We start from the raw sequence: 27,321 nt of genomic DNA, 5'->3' as shown, positions 1-27,321 counted from the left end.
CCAATGGTGAATGGATGTTTTCAGTGTTACGCCTAGCTCTGCATTTTCTGTGTTATTGCCATCCTCCCTATTCTGTGATCTTTTCCTTTTTATTGGAAAAGAATCAAAAATGTACAATGCAAATAGTGCAAAGACAATAAAAGTACATTTGAATATATCTCAAATCCATAAATAATGATAACGTGCAGTGTCATACATACACAACCAGCAAGACGTATATAGTTTCTAAGTTATTTTAGATATCAGAAAGGTAGTTGGGCATACCAAGAACAAAGTCCACAATTTTCCCAGTTAGCGTCTTTTAGGGTTAGAGTGAATAAATGTGAAATCCAAACCACAGGAAAAGATAAACTCGTGCCAGCAAGCCCTGGGGTCAGGCGCTTCGCGCTGCAGTCACGTCCTAGCAATACACAATCTGCCAATTGTGAGTACGTGAAAGTAGATTGTTGCGATACTGTAAAGCATAGAGGTGGAATGGCCAAGCATAATAAGTCTGGAATCATATTCCTCTTCACCTCGATGCAAATTATATAGCTTATCAGATACAGAGGCCCAAAATAAACTCAGAGAGGGGCATGTGAGGAAAATATGGGTTGCATCTGCCCCTGGCGTCAAGCACCAAAAGCAATAAGAGCATGGCCAGAGGCCCATTTTAAACAATCTATGAGGTGTGTAGTGTATATCAAATAACGTCTTAAGAAAATGAGCCTTCAAGCGAGACATTTTAGGTATTACTGAGCTAACTAAGCACTCAAACGGATAGTCTTTCTGGTCACCAGCGAGCCTAGATTCTTAGTCCACTTATGCGCCAACTGTTGTTAGTGTTGTATATTGGGACCAAAAGAGTAAAAAGTATTATACAGAGAGCCAATAGACCGAGATTTCGGCAGGTGGTAGAGCTGCTCCCAGATGGATTAGTGCACATAGAGGGATCTTTAACGGGCAAGTGGGTAACAAAATCCCAAAGTTGGAAGTATCTATAAAAGCCCTGTTGATGTGCCCCATACACACCCTGGATTTCCTTAAAAAAGCACAAGATGCCGTCAGTGAACAGTTGGCTACGTTACTCATAGCTGCCAAGGTTTCAGGTTGCTTATGTGTGACATTTCAATCATTTCAGTGTAATTATGAGTGACATTCAACGACTATGAGTGAAACTTTCTTGTGAGCAAAATAAGCAATGATGGAAAGAGATAAATATTAGGCATTACAGCCTTTTGCAATAAGAAGCATCTTCGAACTGCTCAAATTCACCAGTCCTGCCAAGCGTCACTCAACAGGTGTGACCCTCACGCATTTCAGTGCGGTGATCCGCATCACCGCACTGAAATGCAATGTCACGCATTTTGCACCTGCTGCCAGGCGAGCCACCAGCGGCGCCTCTGTCACTGTGCCCGTGGCTCTCTCTGCTGCTCCGAGGTGCGCCTACTTCCGTGTGTCCCTAAACAGTTAACCAGACTGCACTGCAGCGCTCAGCTCTGAGAGCCGAGCGCTACAAATGTATCGACTGCACTGTCTCTGTATGCCAGGAGCTGCCTGTTGCCCTGGAAACAGAATGCGGCAATGGTGCGGCTGCAGCGCCAGCACGGCTCATCAGACACCGCAGGGGGCCGGGCTGCCTGCCCTCTCAGTCCGTATTAGCCAGCCAATCACCGACCGTATCACCAGGGGGGGCTGGGATTTTAATCCAGATGTGCCGTCATGTCCGGCCCAGGAACAGGAAGTTAGTAAAGCGGCGTGGGATCTGAAAGTGCAGGCTGCCTGCCTGCTGCTCACAGCCTCTCTCATGATGGCAGGCCGGCGGCCGCGGCCGCAGAGGGTCCGGCCGCATTATCGATAGGCCGGCCGCCTGCGCCCCGCAAAACCAGAACTGCAGCAGCAGTTAACTTGACCTCCTGGCAGGCAGCTGAGCCGGCGAAAGTCAGCTCTGGGCTGTCCAGCCCCACCAGGAGGACGAGCGCGGCCGGGGGGGGGGGGGGGAGCGGTCGAGGCGAGGAGTGAGTCCGACCGACTCGAGTGGACAGCAGCAGCTCTGCCTATCATGAAGACAGCACTGGCAGTGCTGGGCAGCAGCAGGTCATTCTTCATAAGGTAAATCACACTCAGCCCCCACGCAGCACTGCGCACGCGACGCCGCTGTCACTTATTTTTATGTAAATGTCAGCACGTCGTGCTCTGGTGGTGCATCAATGCTTGCAACTTCAATCCATTCAGAGACCGCCTTGGTCTCTGGATGAGATACATTGATGACATCCTCCTTATTTGGAACGGAGATTCGGACAAACTTATGTCTTTCCATTCCTGGCTGAACCAACAATCCCCTCACCTTAACTTCACGATTCATTCTAACAACAAAAAAGTAGACTTTTTGGACATTACCAATCTATGAAAATGACGGTACCTTACAGACTACACTATACCGCAAACCCGCTGAGAGGAACTCACTCCTGCAATACAACAGCCATCATCCTCGATCTTTACGAGACAATTTGCCCTTTGGGCAGTTCTTACGTATCCGTAGGAACTGTTCCAGTAAGGAACATTACATTGAGGAGTCTGAGGACCTGTCGAATCGTCTCCAACAACGCGGTTACCCAAGGCGACTTGTTAAAAGAGCTAGGAAACGAGCTTGGTTATATCTCCGCGATCATCTACTGACTCCTAGGGACATTACTGACCAGCAGCAAGAAAGACTTGCATGTGTTACTACATTTTCAACCAAAAGCAATAAAATAAGGCGGGTTGTGAATCAACACTGGAAATTGATTGCAGATGATGTGGGACAAGACAATACACCATTACATGCTTTCCGTAAAGCCAAAAGCGTCAGGGACCATGTTGTGAGATCACTGTTACAATCAAAGGAGGAACCAACTATGTGGAATCTTCCACCCATTGAAAGGCCATTTCAGATGTGGACAGTGCAAGGCCTGTGACACTACGGTGCAAACCAAGGAGTTTGAATACAACCAACGTAAGGTGCAATTACAATCACACACTAATTGTAATACAACCAATATAATTTACGCTATAGTGTGTCCATGGAACCAGATCTATATTGGCCAGACTCAACAGAAAGCTAAAGTAAGGATTCTTCAACACTCAAGTCGTATTCGATGCGAGGTACAAGGCACACCTCTTGTTGAGCACTTTAAATCTGTCTCACATGCCCCTGATAGCTTTAAATGGGTGATTTTAGAGAAAACAACCCTTGGACCCCAGGGTGGGAATATCATTGACATCTTGAACAAACGGGAACTGAAGTGGATGCTTTATTTCGACTCCATCCAGAACGGCTTGAATGAGAATGATAGCTCCTTTTCCCAATTAGCCACTCTGAACTAATAGGCACATTTGATAACGACAGTTCTACTGCTGGTATATCTAGACCCTTAATAACAACGTCTAAGAACTATGGTATTGCTTGTTCCATCTGATACGGCTTTTACCGTCATGTGACAGGTACGCCGCAGTATGATATTAAGATGACACCCACTCATATATATGCATTTCCATGTTTGATCTCCTACCTTGACTCGCGTAACGACATTTTGCTGCCATATCAAGGTATATTAACTTTGTGTGACTTGACCCTTACCATCATTTGACAGGCACACTTCAATTTGTTGTTTCAATGATATTGGCTATATCTCTATGCTCACAGTGTTTTAATTCACATTACGATGTAATTTTCTTATGGCTCTATTTGTATTTATAATTGTATATGGTTCACTGTGTTATTGAACAACAAAAGGCTCGGATTACTGGTACTTTGAACATTAAGAGGTTCATATTACTGGGACAATGAACAATTATAAAGCCCAATCTGCAATGCGGGCAGGCTGATCACTGTCACCTTGTTATTGGAAACGACAATTTTTTAGAAAGTATTCCCAATCATTTCAGACGAATTTTATCCAACTTTTACAATCCGAGAACCTTATTAGAGTCTTTCTTCCATACACCACACGGACCGTCATAGGTCACGTGGTTAGGTTGCCTTGGTTACCGGTCTAACAGGAACCAGCCGATCGCCATTATTGAATGCGAGTCGGCAATCTAACGGATTCACTCCGCTCCCGGTAGGTTTTGCCTCCATATGTTGCTGCCCCCGTTCGCTAGCAATAAGCCCCTCAGGGTGACCTGGTTGTATCCTGACTCTCCGTCTTATTTTCCCAGACGGTTAATTCTCCGCCGATGCGATCACGCACAGCAGCACTTGAGTATTCTACCCAACGCCTTGGCGTACACGAGTGGCGTCGACAGCTTCAACTCCTGTGAGTTATGTTTGTATTTTATTTTTCTTCTTCCTGGATAAAGCGTATGTACTCCCATGATCTGGTGGCTTGCTATGACTAAAGATGTGCCGCTCTCCTTTTTCTTCCCAGATTTGAGTGCTGCCTTACATCACCAATCTATGTAAGTGCATCTTTTTGATTATCTTCCACTCATGGACATATTTTCCTTGTTGGGGTCCTAATTAATATCTCCCCCACTCTTACAGGACCCGAAGTAATTCTTCTTCTGAGAGGTTCTTAACCCCATCTTCCATCCTGGACACGAGCAACCTTTGGTATGTCTTGTCCACCAATTTACTGTGCTAAACTAAATTAATTTTATACAAATTTTGACTTGTGCACCTTATCTAATTCAGTTATTAATTCATTACTCATTAAATAGGTTGCCTGCCCCTTCCCCGTCCTGATGAAGACCCCAAAGCAAGGATATAAATAACGCCTGCAATCGCTAGAGGGTCGAAACGTCGACAGCTTATATGTTGATTCAGCTTTTTCCCCCATGATCTAGTCATTTATTGCGAGTTGTGAAGCATGATCTATACTGAATGAATTTTCTGAATCAATGATCGTTTTCTTTGTCTAAATTTGAATTTTGATACATGATACATTGAGGCCGCTAGGCCAGTTTTTATATTGTCACCATCCTATACCTACACCACCCTGCACTACAGCACTTCCCTCCCTTCCAGGGGCACTGTGAATAATACTTGATTGTTTATTGAATTTATGATGATCAGCAAAGAACCTACATTGTGAATAAACAACAATGCAGGTCAATTGATTTTTTTCTATTGTTATCTAACTGTTTGAATTTGTTGCTCTTTGATGGGACCCCTCTCCTCAGTACTTATATTACCCAGGTCCCAGTGACTTTGTTTGGGTGAACCCTGTTCTATAACCTGCAACTTATGTACAACAGGTATGTTAGAACTGGCTATTTCTGGTAGGCTAAGGCTGACGCCAAAGCCAGGCAGAAACCACCATTCTAGTCAGGGCAAGGAAGTCACACGCCAAGATAACCCCTGCTCACCCCCTTGGTAGCTTGGCACGAGCAGTAAGGCTAAACTCGGAGGCAATGTGTAAAGCATTTGCGCCAGCACACAACAGCAACAACATCCTAGGCACACCACAAAAGGAACTCCACACAAGGTTATGTAAAAATAACTTCAGTATTGTCAAAACCACATCAGATAGAAATCACACATGTACATTGTGCCGACTGGCACGGGCAATATTCATAAGGGATTATTTACAAGACAGGGCCACATGGGCCACTGTCAGAATCTTTAGAAATAGAGATACTGTCAGAAATTAGAATAAAAGGATATAAAATCACTGTAGCACAAATTAGCAAGAACAGAAACAAAATAACAGTTATAAATCACAACCAGTAACTACTGGTAAAGGTAGGTACACACTACGCAATACTAATAACCCTAGGCCTAGATCACGCATGGACACATAACCTCTCTAGTATAAACTATACTAGGCAAAACACAACCACCTAAGAATAAAATACATTTAGGGGTAGAAGCAAGAACACATTACACATGATACATCACGGCATTCAGAGGTGCAACATAGGAAGAACACATGATGCGTAAAAACACATTCAGAAGTGCAAGGAAAGAAAACACATGATGCCTAAAACATTCAGAGGTGTAAGGGAAGAAAACACATGATGCATAAAGACACATTCAGCGGTGTAATAACAAGACACATGATGCATCAAAAACATTCAGAGGTGCCAGAACAAGGAAGACACATGATGCATAAAAACATTCAGAGGTGCCAGAACACAACTCAATAGCGCAAAAACACATGATGTCCAAAAACATTCAGAGGTGAAATAAAACCACACAATTGCGCAAAAACTCACATAAGCCACTACCTGTGGCAGTCCCTAGGCCAACTGGCCTTGTTGGGGCTAGGACGCCCTGTAGTCCGTAAGTCAGGGGCCTAAACGGTGCAGGTGCCCACTACTTGCTGGGCACCTGAGAACAATCACAAGGCCTAAACGTTGCAGCTGGCACTATGTGCTGCGCAGCTGTAGAAGGCCTGGCACCTCTGTGCCATCTCTGTCCCACACAGGGACTCTCTCTCCAATTACGCCTAAACGGTGCAGCTGCCCACTAATTGCTGGGCAGATGGAGACAAAACTGCGGCATGGGCCCTCACTGGCCCTTTTTAGATAAACTACGCCGCAGGGGGTTGGAGCCACACAGGCTCTGTCATGGACTACGCCCATCGTTGGAGCCCACAGGCTCTACAAATAACCTTACCTCTGGGGAGCACACTGGCTCCTTAACCAATCACCATGTCCCCAGGGCCCTCTAGAAAAGGACAATGGCCCCCTAAATCACGCTGGAACCTCAGGGGCTCTCAACTCACTAATAACGTTGGGGCGGCCCACTGTAATCCGGGACCGACCTAAGCACCAACTATGCCCCCCCTAAACGGTGGACTGCACACGGGCCTTGGAGCCAACTCAGCTCCTTAAAACAAACATGCCCCCGCAGCTGTGGAGCCTCTAGTGGCTCTTAAGGAAAATATGCCCCTCGTCGGAGCCTCCGGGGGCTCAGGACACAACAATGCCCCTGGGATCCTAGGGGCTGCCACATACAACACTGCCCGCTATGGTGGGGAGACCCACTGCCATCCGGGGCCTTGGCTGGCCTTAACACCTGCCCGGAGCTTCCCCCCGCAGCAACTCCGGTCTCCCTCACTCACCGGGCTGTTTGCTGGCTGGGGCTCCTCCGGGCGGCAACTCCACTCCATGGCTGCAGCAAGCGGTGCTTCACCCGGGCCCCCTCCTGGGACCCGGGGGTCCTCCATTCACCACGGGGCTCCCTCAGCTCATGGGAGCCCCGCAACACCGCTCACCTCACTCCTCGGATGCCGGCGGCGGGCGCGAGACTCCTCTCGCAAAACCGGAAGTCCCGCCCTCCGCCAGGCAAAGCATCGCCTGACTTCCGGTTTCTTGAGCGAGGGCCGCGGCGGTGAAACAACGGGGCAAACCGAGGGGTGGGCACCCTCAGTTGTAGAAATAACAGTAGAAATGGGGTGAGCACCTGTTATTTAATTAAATAAATGGGGTGGCACCCATCAATAAAAATATAATTAAATACGCGGGGTGGCACCCGCAGGGCTGACATCACGGGGGAATCCCTGAACAGCAGCCCAGAGCTGCAAAGGCATAAAATGGAAGCGCTCTTTAAGCGCTAGGGCAGAGTCACGAGCCTTCTCCTTAAAAAGCGCTCCCAGGGCGCTTAGGCTTCAACAAGCCTGGGTAAAGGTAAGAAAAAGGTCTCTGCAGGAAAATACAGCTTCTCCATGCTGCCAAAGGTCCCAGAGGTCCCAAGGGGCAAAGCAAAGTCCCCCCAATCATCCCAGGCAGGCAGAGGGGTCCCCCAGAAGTCCTCCAGGCATCCAGGGATTCCCCTGGGCCCAAGCAGCAGCACGCCCCTGGCAGATTCAAGTTAGAAACAAGAACATTTTGGAAGGGGACACAGCCCCTTCTTATACAGAGAAAAGTCTTTGAAGTCTTTGTGCAAGTGGGCCCTGAACCCGGTCTAAACCAGTTCTTGGGTGTTGCTGGAGCCCTTGGGCTTCCTGGCTTCCTTCTTTCTTTCAGTATCAGGGACAGAGGTGACAGTCGCCCAGCGGGGAGGTGGAGCCAGCATTGTGGCAGGCAGGCACAGCCTCATTCACTCCCAGATGATATCTCCTCCCACTTCCCTGGCAGCAGATGCAGCCTTTCATCCACGGGCTGACTCAGACAACCTCCTGGGAGCTCCCCAGCCCCTGTCAACCTCAAATCAGACAGTCAATCCACAAGCAGGCCCAGGCACTCCTGGGCCAGGCTCACCAGCCAATCACACGCCAGCCACAGACTACACAAATATGCCAAAAGTGGCACTTCTAGACTAGACACAATCATGCCGCATACACCATTACGCAGCATTCAATCTCACGAGTTCGCACATATCAAACTCGACCCTGCACTCCCCACACATCAGGAACTACCATGGGCATACATATTCCCCATTCATTCCTATGGGAGGGCAGGTCACTTACCACACATACACAGAGAGCTCACGCACTTTACACTGTACCACAGTGAAAAAGTGCGCAAAGGCCTAAAACCATCAACACTAGGTTCCAGAAACAGGCTAGGAAAAAGCAAAAAGTTTCGGGGTGAACCTGCCAAAAAGGGCCAGGTCCAACAAGGTACTAGTAGCATAAAATAGAGGCAACTAAATGGAAACGAAACCCCTGTGTTTATAATCAGTATGTATGTATGTTAGGTTAGGTAGGATTATTTCTGGTTAGTCTCCTTCCTTTTCTGGTGCTCTGCAACAGTTTCAAGAAGTTCTTGGAGTTTCTTGTTGCTCATTTGGCTGTAATTTCTGATATTTAGATGTTTCCATTGTCTTAATTGCATGATATTTGCTCGCGAGAAAGTGTCACTTAAAGTCGTTGAAATGTCACTCATAATTTCACTCGCACTTTTAAAATGTCACACATGGCAATCTGAAACCTTGGCAGCTATGAATCACTGAAATGGAAAGTTAAGATAGGGATACCAATGAGACGTCCAATCAGGGCATCAACTTCACATGGTAGCAGTCCGAAACGTAATATCAATAGTGCTGAATGTTTGCAAAGGGCTGCAGAGTGTGCATGGGGACACTTGTCTGAAGGATAAAACTGTGCAGACAGCTGCTAGTTACCGCGTCTACCGACGACTAGAGCCCTGACTATCCTGCTGTCTGGGAATACCCCAAAGTCATGCTATTTTCAAGCCTCTAGGGCCTTATAGCTAATTCCTATCGTTGATTCCCCCTCCTGCTTGTGGCACTCAGCACCCACCAGTTAACAGGGGAGTGTTGACAGCAGACCAACCCAGTGCTTCAGTCGAGTTCTACCTTTGTGGATCTCAGTAATGTATCAAGATAGCCAGTAGGGCTGGGTTGGGATCCGTAATTGACCTGGTTATATTTTCGGTTTCCTGCTCTGATTGTTCAGTAAAATGAAGGGAAGCCAATACTTACCTTCCCTCTTCACCCTCTGGATGCACAGATTGGCCTCTCTTAATTTTACAGAAGAATCAGAGTAAGAAACCGATAATACAGCCAAGTTTCATAGCTTCGACGTCAGTCTCTGGCATTAGCAACAGGTTTTGGTCATGAGATTATTAATGACGAGACTAGTAATGATCGGGAGCGGCGGGTTTTGTTCCCTGACATGATGGCAACACAAAAAAGCAGAAAAAACGAAACCATTTTAAAGGGTGCACACTATTCACAACTCCGTTACTTATTCTGACAGCAAACATCCCCTCTTTGGAATGTCATGTCTGGTTCGGTGGCCGGTACAGGTTGGATTGTTCCGCCTCCTACGCTCCTCTTTTCACAGTCAGAGGTTAATTACACTTCCTTAGGTCTCGACTATGAGCTGAACCTCTTGTGGACTTTTCTGAAACCCACCATAGCTGGTGCTCCAGTAACAGGGTCAGACAGCAGCACGCAGCCCAGGGCATTTTGGGCACGGCAGCCTCAGGCACACACTTAGTCAGTCACACACAGCCCGACGGCAGCCTTGAGCCCTCAGCCATGCCTGTGCAGAAGAACTCTGACCTACAGTATACTGCAACATGACAGCCACTTAGGCAACTGATCGCGCTGCAGCTGAAAAACAAATAATTTCCCAGAATGAATATTAATCCACTCGGTTGGCTGCAGCATGTTGCACTGCCAGTCTCACTTACTTGTGAAGCCGCCCTCTGGCCTCGAACCGTGAGCCAAGGCAATTCAAGTTTACCGGGCGCCGCGGTCCGTTCTGGCAGCGGCAAGGCTGACTCCCTCGCCCTTTCGCAGTGGGGGCCATTATTGTCATTTTAAATTTACTGCAGCCTGGAACCACGCGATGGTACGAGTAGGGGAGCACTGCCATGATTTGCTGCAACGGCTACCCCGACGTGACACAGTCAGAGCGGCGCCAACTCCGGAAATCTCTTTTTAAACTGATACACTGTAGCAGACAGTTGCTGCAAGCTTAGCCAGCCGAACCCCCAAGCCTGTGAACGGAGCGCGCATGCCAGGCAGTGCACACACTGCCATCACTACAGCTTCACTTTAGCAGTAGGCAGCGCTAACAGCTTAACAGCTGAAGCGCTATGGCTATATGCGTGACAATGCATTTCAGTGTGGTGATGCGGAGCACCAAACTGAAATGCGTTAGTCTAACGCCTGATGCGTGATACTTGGCAGTACTGGTTACTTAATGTCGATCTGATGTCAAAATTGCAAGTAACCTTCTTGCAAGGACACAGGTACGCTGGGGTTGCTCTCAAGGGAGGTGAACTGATTAAAAGCAGAAATTCCACAGTCTATCTTAATTGCTGCCCAAACCCTGTGATAAACGGTCAGTGTCTTAAATCATGTGTGTCTGAAATAGACTGAACTAGACTGTATCAATCAAGTCAGACGTTAATGGTGGTGCATAGCTAAAAACTGAATACTCTGGAAATATTAGGATAGCTGCCACTCCGTCCTCCCAATGACTGCCCTGAGTCGAAGCCCAAAGGGACACCCTTAATCTCGAGGAAGCTGCAGATATCGTATGCGCAATGCAGTTTCTTATAACTCCATATGCTTCCCTGCCAACTAGTCTCTACCATTCCTTGCACCACTTTGTTTCTCAAGAAAAAAGTACCCTGTCGAAGGAGATTTTCACCCAAGTGAGGTCAAAGAAGTACATATCTTTGGTTTGTTTTCTTGCAGGGCTCAGAATGTGTTCCTCTAATTACTTCCAGACTTTGAGACCTCATCTCATCCTGGGGTGAGAAGCAATAGGTCACAGCCACCTAAGGATCCGCTTCTGCTCCCTTACTGGACTTCTAGGTGCGAGTAAGGGTACATGGGTTCCCCTGCAGCTAGTCTCCTGCCTTCAGCTCTCGTGTGAGGATCTACCTGATTTCCAAAGGGTGGGACAGGAAGTATACCCGTAAGTTGTGCGTCACAGACTTTGGTTGGTATTGCAGGAGAGAAGCAGGTTATTTAGGTCACCACCATTTTGGGCCCGACCTCTTCGCTCCAATGATTCCAGCCTGGCAGGACTGTGAAGAGCAAAATTCCTACCCAACTACCTCTCATTTTATTTTTTCAGCAAAAGTTACCTATGGGATTTTACATAGTGGATGGAGGTATTTGGTATGGTATTCACATAAAATATTGTGAAAACAAATATTGAGATACGGAAATATTAAGTTGGATATATTATGATTCTTAATGCGCACATATTGAGTGCAAAAATATTGTCAACAAGAACATTGAGTTTAAGGTAAATAATATTGATGTTAAAACTATTAAAGTTGTTAATATAGCTGTTAAAAATATCTATCTTGTTAATGCCATTTAAAAAAATATTGTTATTAATAATATCTTTTTTGTTCATGTATTTTAGTAGTAGTGTTAAGTAAAGTTTATTGTATTAGTACGGAACGATTTGAAAAGATTTGGGGTAAATGGTTCAACCTATCCTCTTGAATGGTGTGTGTACTCCTATGATTCATGATAACCTTGCATGTAATTTTACTCTGAAGCATGATACACAAGTCTCTGTCATTGTTTTTGATGCTGCGTATCATCAAGATAATGTACCTGAATAGCCTGCCAATATGAATTTGTGTTTTTTTCTAAATATCAATAAAGTTGATTATTAAAAAAAGTTTATCGTTTTAATCAGAGATTACAATAATAGATATACACATCATACATAGTATAAATACGCTTCTAAAATGATAGGATTCTAAAATTCTGACATATAAGCGGCCAGTTTCAATGCATCTAAACTCCGAACATACAATTTCAAGTATGAGCGTTATCTTTAAATCACAATTAATATTTAGTGCATCTTGTCGAAAAAATGTCCATAAAAAAGTGCAGTTTCTTCAATACAGTTTCTAAAATGCAGTAGTGTCCTAAGACATATATTTATACTTCATTTGCATGCAACTTAATCCATACATTGTCGGCGTAGTATTAACATTTATATGTTCTTTTTCTTTCTTTTCCTGGAGTTTTATATAGCACAAGCTTGACCCGACGGTATCAGAGCGCTTTATATGAGCACCAGTTGCGTTACAGAATCACAGGATGTTGAGCGTCCCTGCCGAGACTCGAACCTGGTTCCGCAGCCTCCAGGTCAACCGCTCTAGGTCTAAGGCCACATCCTCTCCCGATTATAATTAATGCAGGAGTGGACTTTTTATGTTTCAACCAATAGCAGCACTGGCCTTGTTATTCGTACCATTGACCAAAACACTTTCGGCCTCTTCCTTTTCTCTTACTTGGCCTACTGACTTTTCTTATCAGCTCAAATAAAGTGCTAATGTGCAAGGACGCATAAAAGTTCACAGGTTTTGTGCAGATACTTGATTATACCTAAATGCAATTCAGGCTATCTTAATAGGTAATCCATATACAAATCTTCTTCTTTAAATACATCAGTATAAAATATAAAATCATACAGCTAGGGCTCTGTAGGCCTGATCTAAAAATGTAGTATACTGTATTATTGCTCTGTCTTCCATGAGTCTAAAACATTACCTGATGGCTTCCATAGTTGACCTTATTTTTTTCTTTGTTAAACATGGAGCATAAGCATTTTTTCTTTAAATACAACATTTAAGAACAAATACATATGATAGGCAAAAGGGATTCAGTTGCAAGTCCACAAAGACAGCAGGTAGTTTTAACTTTAAAATCGGAGTTCCATTTCCCTTCAAACAAAGAAACAGGAATATAAAACAATCTAAAGCGTAAAAACGTCTTTTTAGCATAGCTGGGCAAATGTTACCCTAAATATTCTTGGCTCTGAACAGAGTAGGTATAGTACACTAGGTCCATATGCTTATATTAAACGAAGAAGCCAACTCCTTGGATTTGCAGAAAGAGCATGGAGACATTCCACATCCTTGGACAACCTCAAACTCCTATGTCAAAAACGAAGAGCTTATAATAGACACATTAGGTATTCCAAAGAAACTTTCTTCCAAAATCACCAAGACTCTGCAACAAATTGCCTCAAAAAACTCTTCGAAATTATAAAAAACAATCAACATGCAAAAGTGATCCCACTTCTGCTGATAACAAAACATTACCCAACAGTGAAACCTTTGCCTCCGTTTTTGCTGAGAAAACCTTGCAAATATCTCTCTAACAATATCAAGAACGCTATTAAACTACTTCCACATGAAGCCCCCTCACCCCTCCCCTCCAGATCATGATACATGCCCGAAAAATCCCCGCATCGCACTAAAAAATAAAGCCTCCTGGTCTAGCTTAAAAAAACTCAATGAAAACTACACTTTAAATCTATTGTCATCTCTGAAATACTCCATCTACTTCAGCGATCACCCACCTCCCCCTCTAAACTCTAAAAGGAGTCAAATCACCTCCTACTATGGTTTACGATAATCAAGGCTTCACTCTCCCAAGGCTTCCTACCTGACTGCCTAAAAAATGGCCAGGTTACCTTTATCTTAAAAAAAACAGCTCCTACCAATCTGACCTCAATAACTACTGCCCTATCTCAAACCTCCCTACTTTGGCCAAACTTCTAGAAAAATGTGTACACCTACAGCTACACAATCACATTGAGCAATTCCAACACCTCAACCTCTGTCAATCTGGCTTCCGATCAGATCACAGCACCGCGACTGCCATGGCCCACAATGTCGACGAAGCCCTACACTCACCTGACCAGAATGAATCCTGCCTCCTAATTCTATTAGACCTATCAGAAGCTTTTGACACTCACAACCATGTCCTTCTTCTAAACCTTCTAAACCTTCTTGAACAGAGGATGGGCTTCTCCAGCTCCATGCTGAAATGGCTTACCTCTTTCTACGTAACATGTCTCAACGCATCCTAATCAATCACACACTTTTTGACCAGTCTCAACTGTAACTAGGCATACCCCAAGGCTCTATTCTCTCCCCGACATTATTTAACTTATATATGGAGCACCTCAATGAAATCCTCAAAGTCTCCCACATCTCAAACCCCATGTATGGTGACGATACCCAAGTCTACATGAAAATCGCCTCCCCCAATAAAAAACAACACTGGCTGTCTCATAATCCCCTTAAACTCAATGCCCTTAAAACTGAATTCCTACTGATCGCACCACCCACCACCAGCTCCCCCAACATAAAAGACTGGCTGCCCCTTCTCACTGCCCTGAATTGTACTCCACATCTCATTGACTCTACCAAATTCCTAGGTATAACCTTGGACCAAGACCTCTCCATGCAAAAATACATCTAGAGGAGCTAACCATCAGTTGCACATTCTTAGAGAGCTAAAATCTTTCCTCTCTGCTGCTGACCTCACAACAGCAATTCAAGCACGTGTGCTATGAAAATTAGACTATGGCAGCACTACCCTGGTGGGCCTCCCACAAACCTCACTTGAAGGCCACACTAAATGCAGCAGCTAGGCGCATCACTGGATCTAAAAGTAGAAATCACATCACCCCATCCTTCAAACATTGAATTAGCTACCTGTTGAGGCTAGAATTTATTTCAAAATTTCTTCTATGACCCACAAAGAGGTACATTACAATACCTCCTCCGACCTGACCCAAAAACTGACAGTATTAGGTGGAACCAGAACTTCGGGAAGCACTAGCTCCTTACTGCTTAAACCACAACAATTTAAGAAAAAGAAAACATACAACAGATCCTTCTCCGGAATTGCACCAAAAATATGGAACTCTCTCCCTACTGTGATCACATGCAACCCATCCATATCCATCTTTAGAAAGGAAGTAAAAATTTTACTATCCAACAAATTCCCCTCGCACGGAGAACCTTCCTCCATCTCCTGATACCTGTTTGTTGCCTTTTATTATGCTGGAATTGATTTGAACCTTGACTCACGCTAGTCTATATACTCTCTGGTCACCTTGTGTGCGAGCATATCACCACCTATTCTGTTAATACTTCTGTTAATAATATTCTATTATTTGTAAATATTGTGTTTTTATTTTCTGTGCTTATATATTGTCTTCATATGTACTCCTGTTTTATTCCCATATTTTTGCACTCTGTTACGCGCTCTGTCACCCGAAAGGGTCTTGCTGGCACTATATATAACAATAAAAATAAATAACGTACTTTGGAGCCATCTCATTTAGGTGTATGTCCCCGCTTCTGTGTTGTGGTTGTGAGGAACAGACTAAAGCCTGAAACTACCACATAACTACATAGCTGCCAAGGTTTCAGATTGCCTAAGTGTGACATTTTCATATTTCAGTGTAATTGTGAGTGACATTTCAATAACTATGAGTGACACTTTCGCGCAAGCAAAATCAAGCAATGAAAACGAGGGAAGCATATATAAATATCAGAGAAATTACACACATTTGAGCAACGAGAAACTCTAAGAAGATCTTAAAACTGCTACAATTGACCTATGGCTTTGCTGTTACTCACTATTGGTGACTGCTGTATTTCTACTGTAATGCTCTTTGTCTATCATATATGGCCCAACACCATCGTGTAGTACCAATCATTTATATGCCTTATATCATCTATTTAATTCCTACAGCACTCTAACAGCCAGATTCATCTTTGTAAAATCGGCTCGCAAAGGGCCAGATTCTGAGAATCTGGCCCTTTGCGAGCGCAATTTTTGCATTTGGGATTCATCACCCCAAATGCAAAAATCGCAAATTGCGAAATCGCTAAATTGCGAGGAATTGCATTTAAGAAATCTCTATTTGAGATTCCTTAAATGCAATTCATGAACCATTTTTGAATTGCGAATTCGCTACTTTTGGCCTCTACTTACCGCGAAGTCTGACTTCGTGGTAAATAGCGAAAACTTAGAAAAATGCACTTTAGTGCATTTTTCTAAGTTGTATGTTACACACACACATGTCCTTTGGACATGTGTGTGCGCAACATCTGTCTACATTTACATTTCAGGGGTGCTACAGGGTGTCCTTTGGACACCCCTGGCACCCTTGAAATCGCATCCTTATTTGCGATTAGCAAATTGCTAATCGCAAATAAGGAATGACTCCCCATTCATTCCTATGGGCCTTTTAGCCCATAGGAATGAATGGGGAGTCATTCCTTATTTGCTAATCGCAAATAAGGAAGCTGTAGAAATCACAAATAATATTGCGATTTCTACATGAATAACGTTTTGCGAGTCATTAATAGCGATTCCTTAATAATCGCTATTAAGGACTCGCAAATCGGGACATTGATGAATCTGGCTGTAAGATCTTTCGGTCCCTCTCTTACCTACCAACAGTTCATTTGCTTTATAGTTATGCTCATACCAATGTAGGGTGTCAGGGCACTTCATATCAGGCACACATTATACCAATACGATTACTCTTTTGTGGGTACTACAGTCTAGCAAATGTTATTCGTAGCACATCACCCCTGACAGCAGCTGAAGTGTTTAATAGGTAGTTCATCCATCAAGCAAGCAATAGTGTGGGGTGAAACTGAAGTGCTTTGCAGTGTTCACAACCATTCTGTCTGGTGTACTGGAAGAAATCCGAGCACAGATATATAATTAGCAACTGGGGGCTCAGGCCAGCAGGATATTCGAAAATGAAGAAATCCCGCAGTGTCACCTGTGACCTTAGTACTAACACAGGCCGGCACTGACTGCAAGCTGCAGTTGCATGACCACGCGCTGCCATTCATTGTGTAAATCACACAGGCTGGTGGCTTTTACTTTGGCAGTAGTCGCAATGTCCGGAAGAGTGTGGCGAGCTACCATACACACGGGGCAAATGTTCCCAAGTGATGTCATTGAAAAGTGTTCTACATCTGTCTGCGCTCTGGCCCCTTCCTCCAAAAATCATGCTCGCCATTGTTGATGTCTTCTCTGAATGCCAGAGGAGTCCCGGACACGCCTGTGCTTAAAACCTTCACCACTGCTGCAACAGCACTGTGAATGGGATGATGCTGCGCTAGGGTCAGTATAGTCACTGGGAACATTAATCTCATCAGTCAGTTTGGTGCTAGGCAGTTTCTGAGCCTCCTGAAGAGTCATTCAAGAATGACTTACAAATCACACTTACTTGACACAAAAATAGGATTGATTTATTTGGGGCACAACGGAGACCCATCGAAACAATTTCAAATGCGTACATATTATTAACAGCAGGTGTGCGGTAATCCTGGGTCTTTCATTAAAACACATTCTGCCATGTCTGCACGCTGTATCGTGGTCCCCTCGGCTTCTGAAATACACGAAGATCTGCCAGCCCGAGATAGTTCCAATTGTGGTAACTTAATGGAATCAGATAAATTTTAAAAAAATCTGAAGCAAAGAGCAAATGTTTATGTTACTGGGCAGAGGACATAATACAAACCGAATGAAGCATTACGGAGCTGTGTTTGGACAACAAGAAGGGTCAGGGGGCCGTGAATGGATCGACTGCCTCAGGGCTGCCGCAAAGTAAACACAGCAAATAAAGGGGAAGCCGGCGAGCAAAGAGCACAGGCGCACTCCACAGAACTTTACCTCTGCCCTAACAGCCGCCATCCCTACACTCAAACCCCATCACCTAGCAATTGGCATATCTCACATATCACTGTCTGCGAACTGCTGCTAGCGCCTTTCCTGTCTGCTGATGTTAAGCAGAATGTTGGTCGATTGTGAGAGGGTTTCAGTCAGCTGGATCAAAAATTAGGTATATTTATATGAACAGAATAGACCCGCACGGGGACTAGACCAACTCAGACACTGCTTCCTCTTTCGACAGTTAACTTTCCGGTTGCAAGGCAGAAATTGTAGGACACGTTTGCTCCTCTCCCGAGTGAATGGGGCCAAGACATTTCAGAGAAACTTTGACAATAATTGAGCCTGGGGGAAGGGGAGGGAAAGGAGGGGGAAAGGCGCTGGCATTTTATCAGTTCAAAGGGGGTTCCCACATGAGATGGGGCGAAAGGAAAGAAAACAACCAAGGAAAAAACACAGCCAGCAAGACAGGGCACATGGAAATAAAATACATTACATTTTGCTGCATACAGCAGGGTTGCATTGGTCTAATGAGATGAACAAAGCAATGCATTAATAAACATTTACAAATGGCACTCTATGAACAAGATTCGCACGTCCGAAGTTTGAAAAAACGTGGAATGTCCTGTTGCAGACAGGATTCACAATCGATTGAAATAAGAATAGTCTATACCCTACGCCCCCGATCGTACACAGTACCACACGAAACTCCGCTCGAACTTACTTTCTTATCGAGTAAGCAGTTTGCAGAATCCCGGAATCCCTTCGAAGTTGCAACAGCCAGCCCGATCAGAAACCCTTGCAGAATGAAATTCCAACCGACCACCTTCATTGCTGAATAGGGAGGAGTAAAACTGGTGCATAATAACACAACAGCGTAAAAGGGAGGAACACTGTCAGAGCCCAGGGGCAGTTACTACTGAAACCGCGGAGGGACAGTTGCAGAGCAGTTTGCTCTCAGAAACCAGCCCTTGCGCGTGCTGCCATAAGCCATCCAGTGTGAGCTCCCTGTTCTCTTGGCCAGCCCCAGTCCTCCTCAGCCAGGCAACACAACAGGAACTCTGCTTGGACACTTTTTGCAGCTGCCAACAAGGCTATCAAGATTAAAGAACGGCCACTAACTAGTTGCGCGGTTCAGTCATCTGCCAACTCCCTCTAGTGGCTGTCTAAATTTGTAAACAAAACCCCTTGTTTAGGGTCAGGCTGTGTTTCAGAAAACGCATAAAATAAGAATTGGTGGTAAACCGAGACAACAGTCGCGCCCGGAGGTAAACAATAAGTCTGGCGACTTCATTTGAATATGTTTTAAGCAGAGACTGGTTTTACCTAGATAATGAAATTAGGTAACTTTTCCGTTTTTCCTACTCAGCTCAGCTTTTATTCCAGCGCTGATTCTACTAAAACCACAGGTCCCTTTAAACACAATTACAGGTTAAAAACATTAACATAATAACACGTGTATTCTCTCGTTACGAACCTTAATATAATTCCCCAAAACGCAACACAATTCCTTATTAAAAAAACAATTGAGAACAATATTCAATTATTAAAATCTCAGTTTTCCTCTCTTCACAATAGTGCATAACACTTTCAAAAGTCTCTTAAAATGTATCAGCCACATGCATCAAGTGATTTAGGAATCGCAAACGGTGCGAATCGCAAAATTCGGCCGTTTGCGATTCCTAAATCACTATTTGGGATGCATCAATCAAAAATACAAGAAATCGCTATTTTTTGCGATTTCTCAAAATGCGATTGCATTTAAGGCATCGCAATTTGCGATTCCTTAAATGCAATGCATGACACTTTAAAAAATTGCGAATTTGCAATTAGGAGGAAAAAATTACCATGAGGTTGGACCTCATGATAATTTGCGAAAAATCTGAAAAATGCAATTTTGTGCATTTTTCAAACTGTCATGTTGTGCACACACATGCCCTTAGGGCATGTGTGTGCACAACATAGGTGCATAGATTGATTTCAGGAGTGCAACAGGGTGTCCTTTGGACACCCCTGCACCCTTGAAATCGCGATCTCAATTTGCGATTAGCTAATTGCGAATCGCAAATTGAGATTGTCTTCCCATTCATTCCTATGGGCCTTTTGGCCCATAGGAATCAATGGGAAGGGATTCCTTAATTGCGATTCGCAAATTGTGAATCGCAATTAAGGAAAAATAAGGAATCGCTAAAAAAATTGCGATTTTTTGATGCATTGCCGTTTGCGATTCCTTAATTGCGATTCCTTAATTTTCGCAATTAGGGAATCGCAAACGGCAACAATGATGCATGTACCTGATAGCGGTCAAGGCAATTTTGTGTCAGAGTGGGTAGGTCTTCAAAGATTAACAAGCATTTGCAATGCAATCGATTTCGCCTTTGGGACCTTATAAGCATTTAGAGATGCAGCACATTATCGCATATTACTGCAACGTAGCCTTGCTCACATGTATTTTCAGCTCAATGACATCCACAGTTAACCTAATCACCACAACACAAGGAAGACCCAACGATTTCCGGTGATTATTATGTATCTATTTTTTGGGTGGGGCGTGGCCCGACGTTGAGCATGGTGGACGTCAGCTGAGAAGCTCCGTCTGCCGCCCAGGACATTTTGCTGATTATCCTGTGGAGCTGTGAGCCATGATGTCCCCAAGCGGCGTGGGACCCTGGTGGAATCCCCCTCCACACTGTCGGTGACAGCGGGCGCCACTCTAACGCCCCTAGACCCGCGGCCGGCGACCTGCGCAGTGAGTCCTGCGTCGCCATTATACGCGGCGGCCTAAAGTGCAGACAAGACCCGGTGGGCGGGACCACACGGAACGGGGTCTGAGGCCGCCGAGGGAGACACGCATGCGAAATGTGGCTTACGGCGCCAGAATAAGGATACTGGCAGACAGCTTAATGCTGATGGCGATTGTGAGGCCCAGCTGAATGAGGAGAGTGCTTCGGGGGAATGTGAGCACTACGAGGGCGGAGGCGGAGCGATTCGCGACTATTGACGAGGTTACTGGGAGCCCGGTAGTGACAGGCAGAGAAGCGGAGATCGAAAGGCGGCCGCCTGGAGGCCCCCCCGGCGACTTCAAGGGGAAGGTCAGAAAATACCCAGAACAGTGCGGAGACACGCACCGACCCTACTCCTTGCACTAGACTGTGACTGGTTGATGGTGGGTGCCCCTGGGGGATCGCTGTGGAAAAGGGTGTTGTGCTGTTGCCCCGCACGGCACACGCGACGCGGACCCACCGACTGCAGGGTCTGTCGGAATCCTAGAGGAGAGTGCGCATTATACATTTGCCCCGTGACGCACCGATCTCCTGGTGGCACTGGATAGAGCGTGCTACCCTCAACAGCATCCGGAAAAGTCAGCCACCACCCTCTTGATCTAGAGCCATGCCGGGACCTGCCTACCTGTAGTGAGGATCTCCATAATTATGTTTCGCTGCACCTGAAGAACTCTGGGGCACAACTCCTTACTACTTGCTGATAAGAGGCGTACAGTGTGACCCCAACTTGGACTATTATTTTACATCTCCTCCCTGGCAGTGAGCAAGGTACTGTCCCACTACCTTCTATGATAGGATAGCCCCACTAGTTGCACCGCGGAAACGAGCGGACACGATAATACTACGCCAAAGCATGCTGGAGCAGCGACGAGGGGTGACTCTGCGAAGTGCCATGGGACGCAAGCAAGCCAAATTGGCGGATGCTCCGCCGGTGACCAACACGCAGTCCACGGACTCGGACGACCCGTTGGGCTCAATGGGCAGTGACGTGATACCACCCACAGGAATGGACCCGCGTGATGCTAAGCTCGACCTCATTTTACAGGAAATTAGAGCTTCTCGTGAAGCGCTAGAATCGCGCATGGATGCTATGTCAACGGGACTGAGTCTCCTGAAGGCCGACCACAACAAACTGGCGGAAAAGGTAACGGCCCATAAATTGGCATTGGATGACTTGATTCCACAGCATACTGAACACTCCACGTGCTTGGAGGGGTTAACGCGCCAGGTCAAGGGGTTGCAAGACAGAGCAGATGATGCGGAAGGGAGGGCCCGGCGCAATAATGTGCGAATTTTGGGCATCCCGGAACGCAGCGAGGGGTCCAACCCTACGCAATTTGTGGAGGACTGGCTTCGAACTGTGGTCCCCCCCAAGGCTCTCACGCCCCTGTATAGTGTGGAGCGTGCTCACCGTGTGCCTTCAAGGCCGCCCCGACCGGGAGCGCCTCCACACCCCCTGATTGCATGTCTTCTCAACTATAAGGATCGGGACGCGATTCTTAAAGCGGCAAGGGAAAAGGCGCCAGTGATTTACGACAACAGACCGGTGTCGCTATACCCGGACTTCACCCCCACGGTCCAGTGAGCTAGAGCAATGTTCATGGGAGTTAAACGTCGCCTCAGGGACCGCAACATCAAATACGCCCTATTGTTCCCGACAAGGTTGAAGATTATGTATGAACAGAAAACTTATTTCTTTGATTCCTCGGAAGAGGCGGCCGAATGGGTAGAGGTTACCCTCACACCTACCGAGACACAAGATCCACTGGCTTCTCCACGATCGGGCCGATCTGTCATGCCGGAGAGATCTGGTGAATCTAGCCGAGGCCCCACGCCGAAGGACAACGCATCAACACATGCACAGGCGCCGGAACAGCGGACGCCTGAACAAGAAAGCGCGGTCCTTACGGCGGCAGCCCTGGCGGCACATGATGCAGGAAGCCGTATCCATGTGACTCAAATACCGAGTGATCGGACTACATCCTCTACAAGCTAGCCAAGCACTGTCTCCGAACATTACCGCCTAGATGGCGAATGACTTTTAATTACTGATGAGGGATGAGATTCGGTGGTAATGTATAACATGGAACAATTTGATAATGGTCGTTATGGGGGCACTTTGGCTACTAGAATGTTTTTGAATATCGGGCACCCTTGCTAATTAGTCTTAGCAATGTACTTAACTGTATAGACGCAGGCACTTGAGTACCCCAATGTGTGATAGGAGATTAGTGTTTAGTTTGATTAACCCCTGTTGGGTTGCTAATTTAAATTTGGTCCCTTCTAGTTGTGGGGAGGGAACCTGGTATTGGGTAGTTCATATGGTACATATCGCCTTGTCTAATAGTGTGATTTCCTGGGATGGCTTGACTGTATGTAAGATTTGGACCAAAGGACATTGTTGTGATGTCGATGTATAACACTTATATTTTCTGCACATGGAATGTGCGCGGCCTGGGATCAGTACACAAACGCCATAGAGTGCTAGCACAGCTGAACGGACATAGGGCTTCTATTGTATTTCTACAAGAGACCCATCTTATCGCAGCCAAAGCGACTAAACTTCACAAGAAATGGAAGGGCCAGTTATTTGCTACCACGTATTCTGCTTTTTCTAGAGGCGCTGCGATCTGGTTGAGAAGCAATGTCCCCTTTAAACTGCTGGAGCAACGTATAGATCAGGCGGGTCGCTATGTATTGCTGCGTGGATTGCTAGATGGACAACAGGTGGTGTTGGATGTATTTGGGGAGAGGAGTTGGCCTAACGGCTAGGGCGCTCGACCTCGGACCTGGGGATCTGGGTTCGAGTCTCGGTAACGACACCAAAACCTCCTGTGATTCTGGGCAAATCACGTAATCTCCCCGTGCCTAAAATGAAAGTGTGTCCCCATGTAACGCAACTGGAAAATATGTAAAGCGCTCTGATACCTGATTCGGTTCGGGTCTAGTTCGCGCTATATAAAACTCTGCAAAAAAAAAAAATTACGCCCCCAATGCGGTTCAAGTGTGCTTTTTAGAAACCCTTAGTGGAGTTTTAGCGGACTGGTCAGACTACCACTGGCTGTTGGGAGGAGATTATAATGCAGTTTTAGATATTTCCCTAGACCGATCACACCCCCCATTGCATGCTGCAGACAGTAGAAAACAAGCGGAAGCACTGGCGAGTTGGGCACGGGGTTGGGGATTATGTGACGCATGGAGGTGTAAGAATGAGGGACACAGGGAATACACTTATTACTCAACGCCGCATAAACTGCACACTAGAATCGACCGTATTCTCTGCTCTGCTGCATTGATGAGCTCTGTCATCGCTGAGACACACATGGGGAAAACATTGTCTGACCATAACCCCGTAGAGGTGAATATACAATGGAGGAGAATTCCGACCCCTATCCCAACATGGCGATTGCAGCCGGATATGCTTGAAAATTCTGTTTTTAGATCAAGACTCTCGGAGGCGATCGTTACATACTTTGAATGTAATGTAAAAAACACAGTTGATGGACAGAATGTTGAACAATGTCATACATTCACCCCAGTACAAGGATCTGGGCCTAAATCCATCGTTTTTTTGCACTCCACACCACCCTGAGTTAGACACTGGCTATATGCAAATCAGCTCTGACCCTGTGCCTCATGGGAACAGTCCAGTCCGAACTACCAAGCCATGTCTTTCCCAGACCGGAATCAAGCATCCAAGGACCGGTTTCTGGCTATCAGCCTTCATTCAGCCTGGATAGCTTGACTCCAGTGGTGTGGAGAGCCTGGGACTCACGTCTGAGCATACCCAGCCCACTCGGGGTGAAAATTGCAAAAAACACAGTTGATGGACAGAATGTTGAACAATGTCATACATTCACCCCAGTACAAGGATCTGGGCCTAAACCCATCGTTTTTTTGCACTCCACACCACCCTGGGTTAGACACTGGCTATATGCAAATCAGCTCTGACCCTGTGCCTCATGGGAACAGTCCAGTCCGAACTACCAAGGCACGGCCAGTTCCCGCCAACTTGAGTGGGATGCATTCAAAGGGACGATTAGGGGCACGGCTATTGGCACCAAAGTTGGGGCACGTCGATCGGTACTGGACAAACTGAAGGAAGTGGAGGACAAGATCACGCTACTGGAGGGGGAGGCGGCGGGCACCGATGACCGCCTCACACAATTACAGGAAGCCAATATATGTTATGCGGAGCTTCTGGAAGACCTCCGTGTAATTGACCTACGACTATACACAGCCAGGCAACATACTCAGGCTATATATAAACAAAAAAGAGGAGTATCACCACAGGACCGGGAGGTGGCCCTACTGGAGATGGGGAACTTTATGAAGATTAACACTAAGATGACGAGCACACACCGATTCCATCCATTTTACAAATGTTAGTCTTGTGTAGAGTTTATTCGCGTGCATTGATTAAAAATACTCATTGTGATGGAAATTAAAATAAATGATGAATAAATCTGGACTAACATGTTGCTTCATTGATATGCTCACGTGATCGCTGTGTGCCTGGACTTGGTGTGAGAGGTCGCACCATCTCTTCCGTTGAACTTTATGAAGACTCAAGGAGAATTGTTCCTTGTTTTAATAAACCCCTCACTCACCAACCTGGTTGGTGACATGCTTCATCATCGGGGCTCACCCGGATTGCCGAGTGCCATCCGGGTGTGCTGCGACACCTGAATTACAGTGGAGCTGGTAATTTTTTTTGTGTGGGGGGGTTAAAGAAACAGAAGAAAGTGATTTAAAAATTGGCACAGTATACCTTCAATAAAACTTTAATCTGAAGGTACTGGACAATAATAAAAACAAAGTGTAAGATATTAAAGAAGGTTACAATGGCCGACTATATCTATGTGGAAAAAGAAGGGTCTACATGTTTCAACCTCTGAGCGGGATTGCCAGGTTTTCATCAGGACCATATAAGCCTGGGCGATCTGCGCACGCTAAGGCGCACCCCAACCCGAGGCTAAGTGAAAAAAAATTTTTTAATATAAAATCACAGTCAAATATGGGCTGACTCTCAAAAATCTGGAGTCAGAAAAAACAGACACTCGAGAGCGAGTGAGTAATGCCTCATAGGAAATCGGGGACAGGCTGCGATCCAGAATGTGTTGCGACCTGGAAGGGAAGGGTCAGTTGTGCCTAGCTGCTGCCCACCGAATCCTCGAGGATGAAGCCGAACCGGCTCGGCTTCATCCTCGAGGATTCGGCACCTTTGTAAAAAGAATCCTAGAACTGCGGCAGTTTTCCAGGAGTACGCTTGAAATGCTTTTTGAATTTCGAAAACATAAGGAAATGCACTTGAAAAGCAAATTTCCAACTGCTGGAGGATTCTGCGGACCCCTCCCCTCTGCCTGTGAGTGGTGCCTTCAATACTGGATGCTGACGTGGTGGAGAATACTTTGAGAAGGGGGGGTTGCTCAATAAATCTACCACCATGCTTTTAGTTGTTAATTTCGAAATACAGCAACTGGTACACAAAGCCATTGTTTTTGACTACATGATAGGCAAAATTTCAAATATTGTTAGACATGTAAGCGTTGAAATTATGTGCCTACAATTATATCATGCTGAAAAAATATCCATTAAAAAAATACTAGCATATTTTAACGCATTGCTGTTTCTGGCAAAATATTGCTAGATTGGTATACAGTCCAGAAAAGGCTTACACTGCATGTAAACATATGCCGCTATAAATACACATATAACTTAGAGAATACAACACAATCCATGTGGAGTAATGATAAGGCATGTGAGGGCAAGGGACGTCAGATTAATAAGCTAAAATTAACTTAGCAGGCAGCTGCACTGCACTATCCTGTATGTCATAGGAGAAGTTTCAGAAATAGTGCTGTGTTTTTTTAAACTTCAAGGCACCAGCTCAAAGGTTTGCTTCCCACAGCAGTAAACAAACAGAAGGACACCTCAGCCCTGCAGAGCAGTGCAAGTTTGGGGGTAGTTTGGGGTAGGGTAGGCAAGGTACTGCTGCGATCAGACTTGTAGAGCTGTAGCCAGAAGGGAGCCATGTTATCAGGAGGAGGGGGATAAAAAATTAGCTAGCATTCACGCCAATAATTTTCCATTCTATTAAGGACACAGAGGCAAGGATTATGCTTCTCTTTCTATTTATTTGCTACTAACAGCAGCCAATGAAAACATTTTTGTAGGCAAATAAAACTACATTTCCCATGATGCATAGTCTGCACATCACATCCTGTATGTCCCTACAAGAGCCACCATAACAGGAAACTGAGCCTCTTTCTGTGCTCGAACATTGAGTCCAATAACTTTAATTTAAGTCCAACAAAATCCTCCAACGTGGAGGAACCAAACCAACTGGAAAGTAAAACGTCTTCTTAACCAGAATTACTTCTATTCCATCTTCTTTTCAGATTCTGAAAGGAAAGAAACACAGAAAAAACTCAGTAACTTCTGCTTAAACAGAATAACATACATACGGTTGGGTAAACATTACAAGCATTGTAATATAACTGGGTGGGATAATCCTCGCCTCCGTGTCATTATTAGAATTGAAAATTCTTGGCGCAAATGCTAGCTAATTTTTTATTCTATTGCAGGACCGGAGGCTTCAGATTATGTTATATTATATTAGTTATATTAGTTTAACGCTTATTAAACACAACCGAAACTACATCACCCACCGGTTTATAT

The 27,321-nt window shown here is 45.4% G+C and overlaps 1 protein-coding gene across 2 annotated transcripts in view; it reads right to left on the bottom strand.

Annotated features, from left to right (window-relative positions):
• TRABD2A (TraB domain containing 2A) overlaps positions 1 to 18,900 on the bottom strand; it is a 1,184,208-nt gene extending 1,165,308 nt beyond the window's left edge. For both annotated transcript variants that reach the window (XM_078677534.1, XM_078677533.1), the window contains exon 1: positions 18,582 to 18,900. In XM_078677534.1, coding sequence (XP_078533660.1) covers positions 18,582 to 18,689 — 108 coding nt within the window. In that variant the 5' untranslated portion in view covers positions 18,690 to 18,900. The remainder of the gene's footprint in view (positions 1 to 18,581) is intronic.
• Between the last annotated feature and the right edge of the window lie 8,421 nt (positions 18,901 to 27,321).

Source organism: Lissotriton helveticus, chromosome 2_1, assembly GCF_964261635.1.
Source record: "Lissotriton helveticus chromosome 2_1, aLisHel1.1, whole genome shotgun sequence".
NCBI lineage: Eukaryota > Metazoa > Chordata > Amphibia > Caudata > Salamandridae > Lissotriton > Lissotriton helveticus.
Note: the sequence above shows the minus strand (reverse complement) of the source record. Positions and strands in the feature narration are given on the sequence as shown.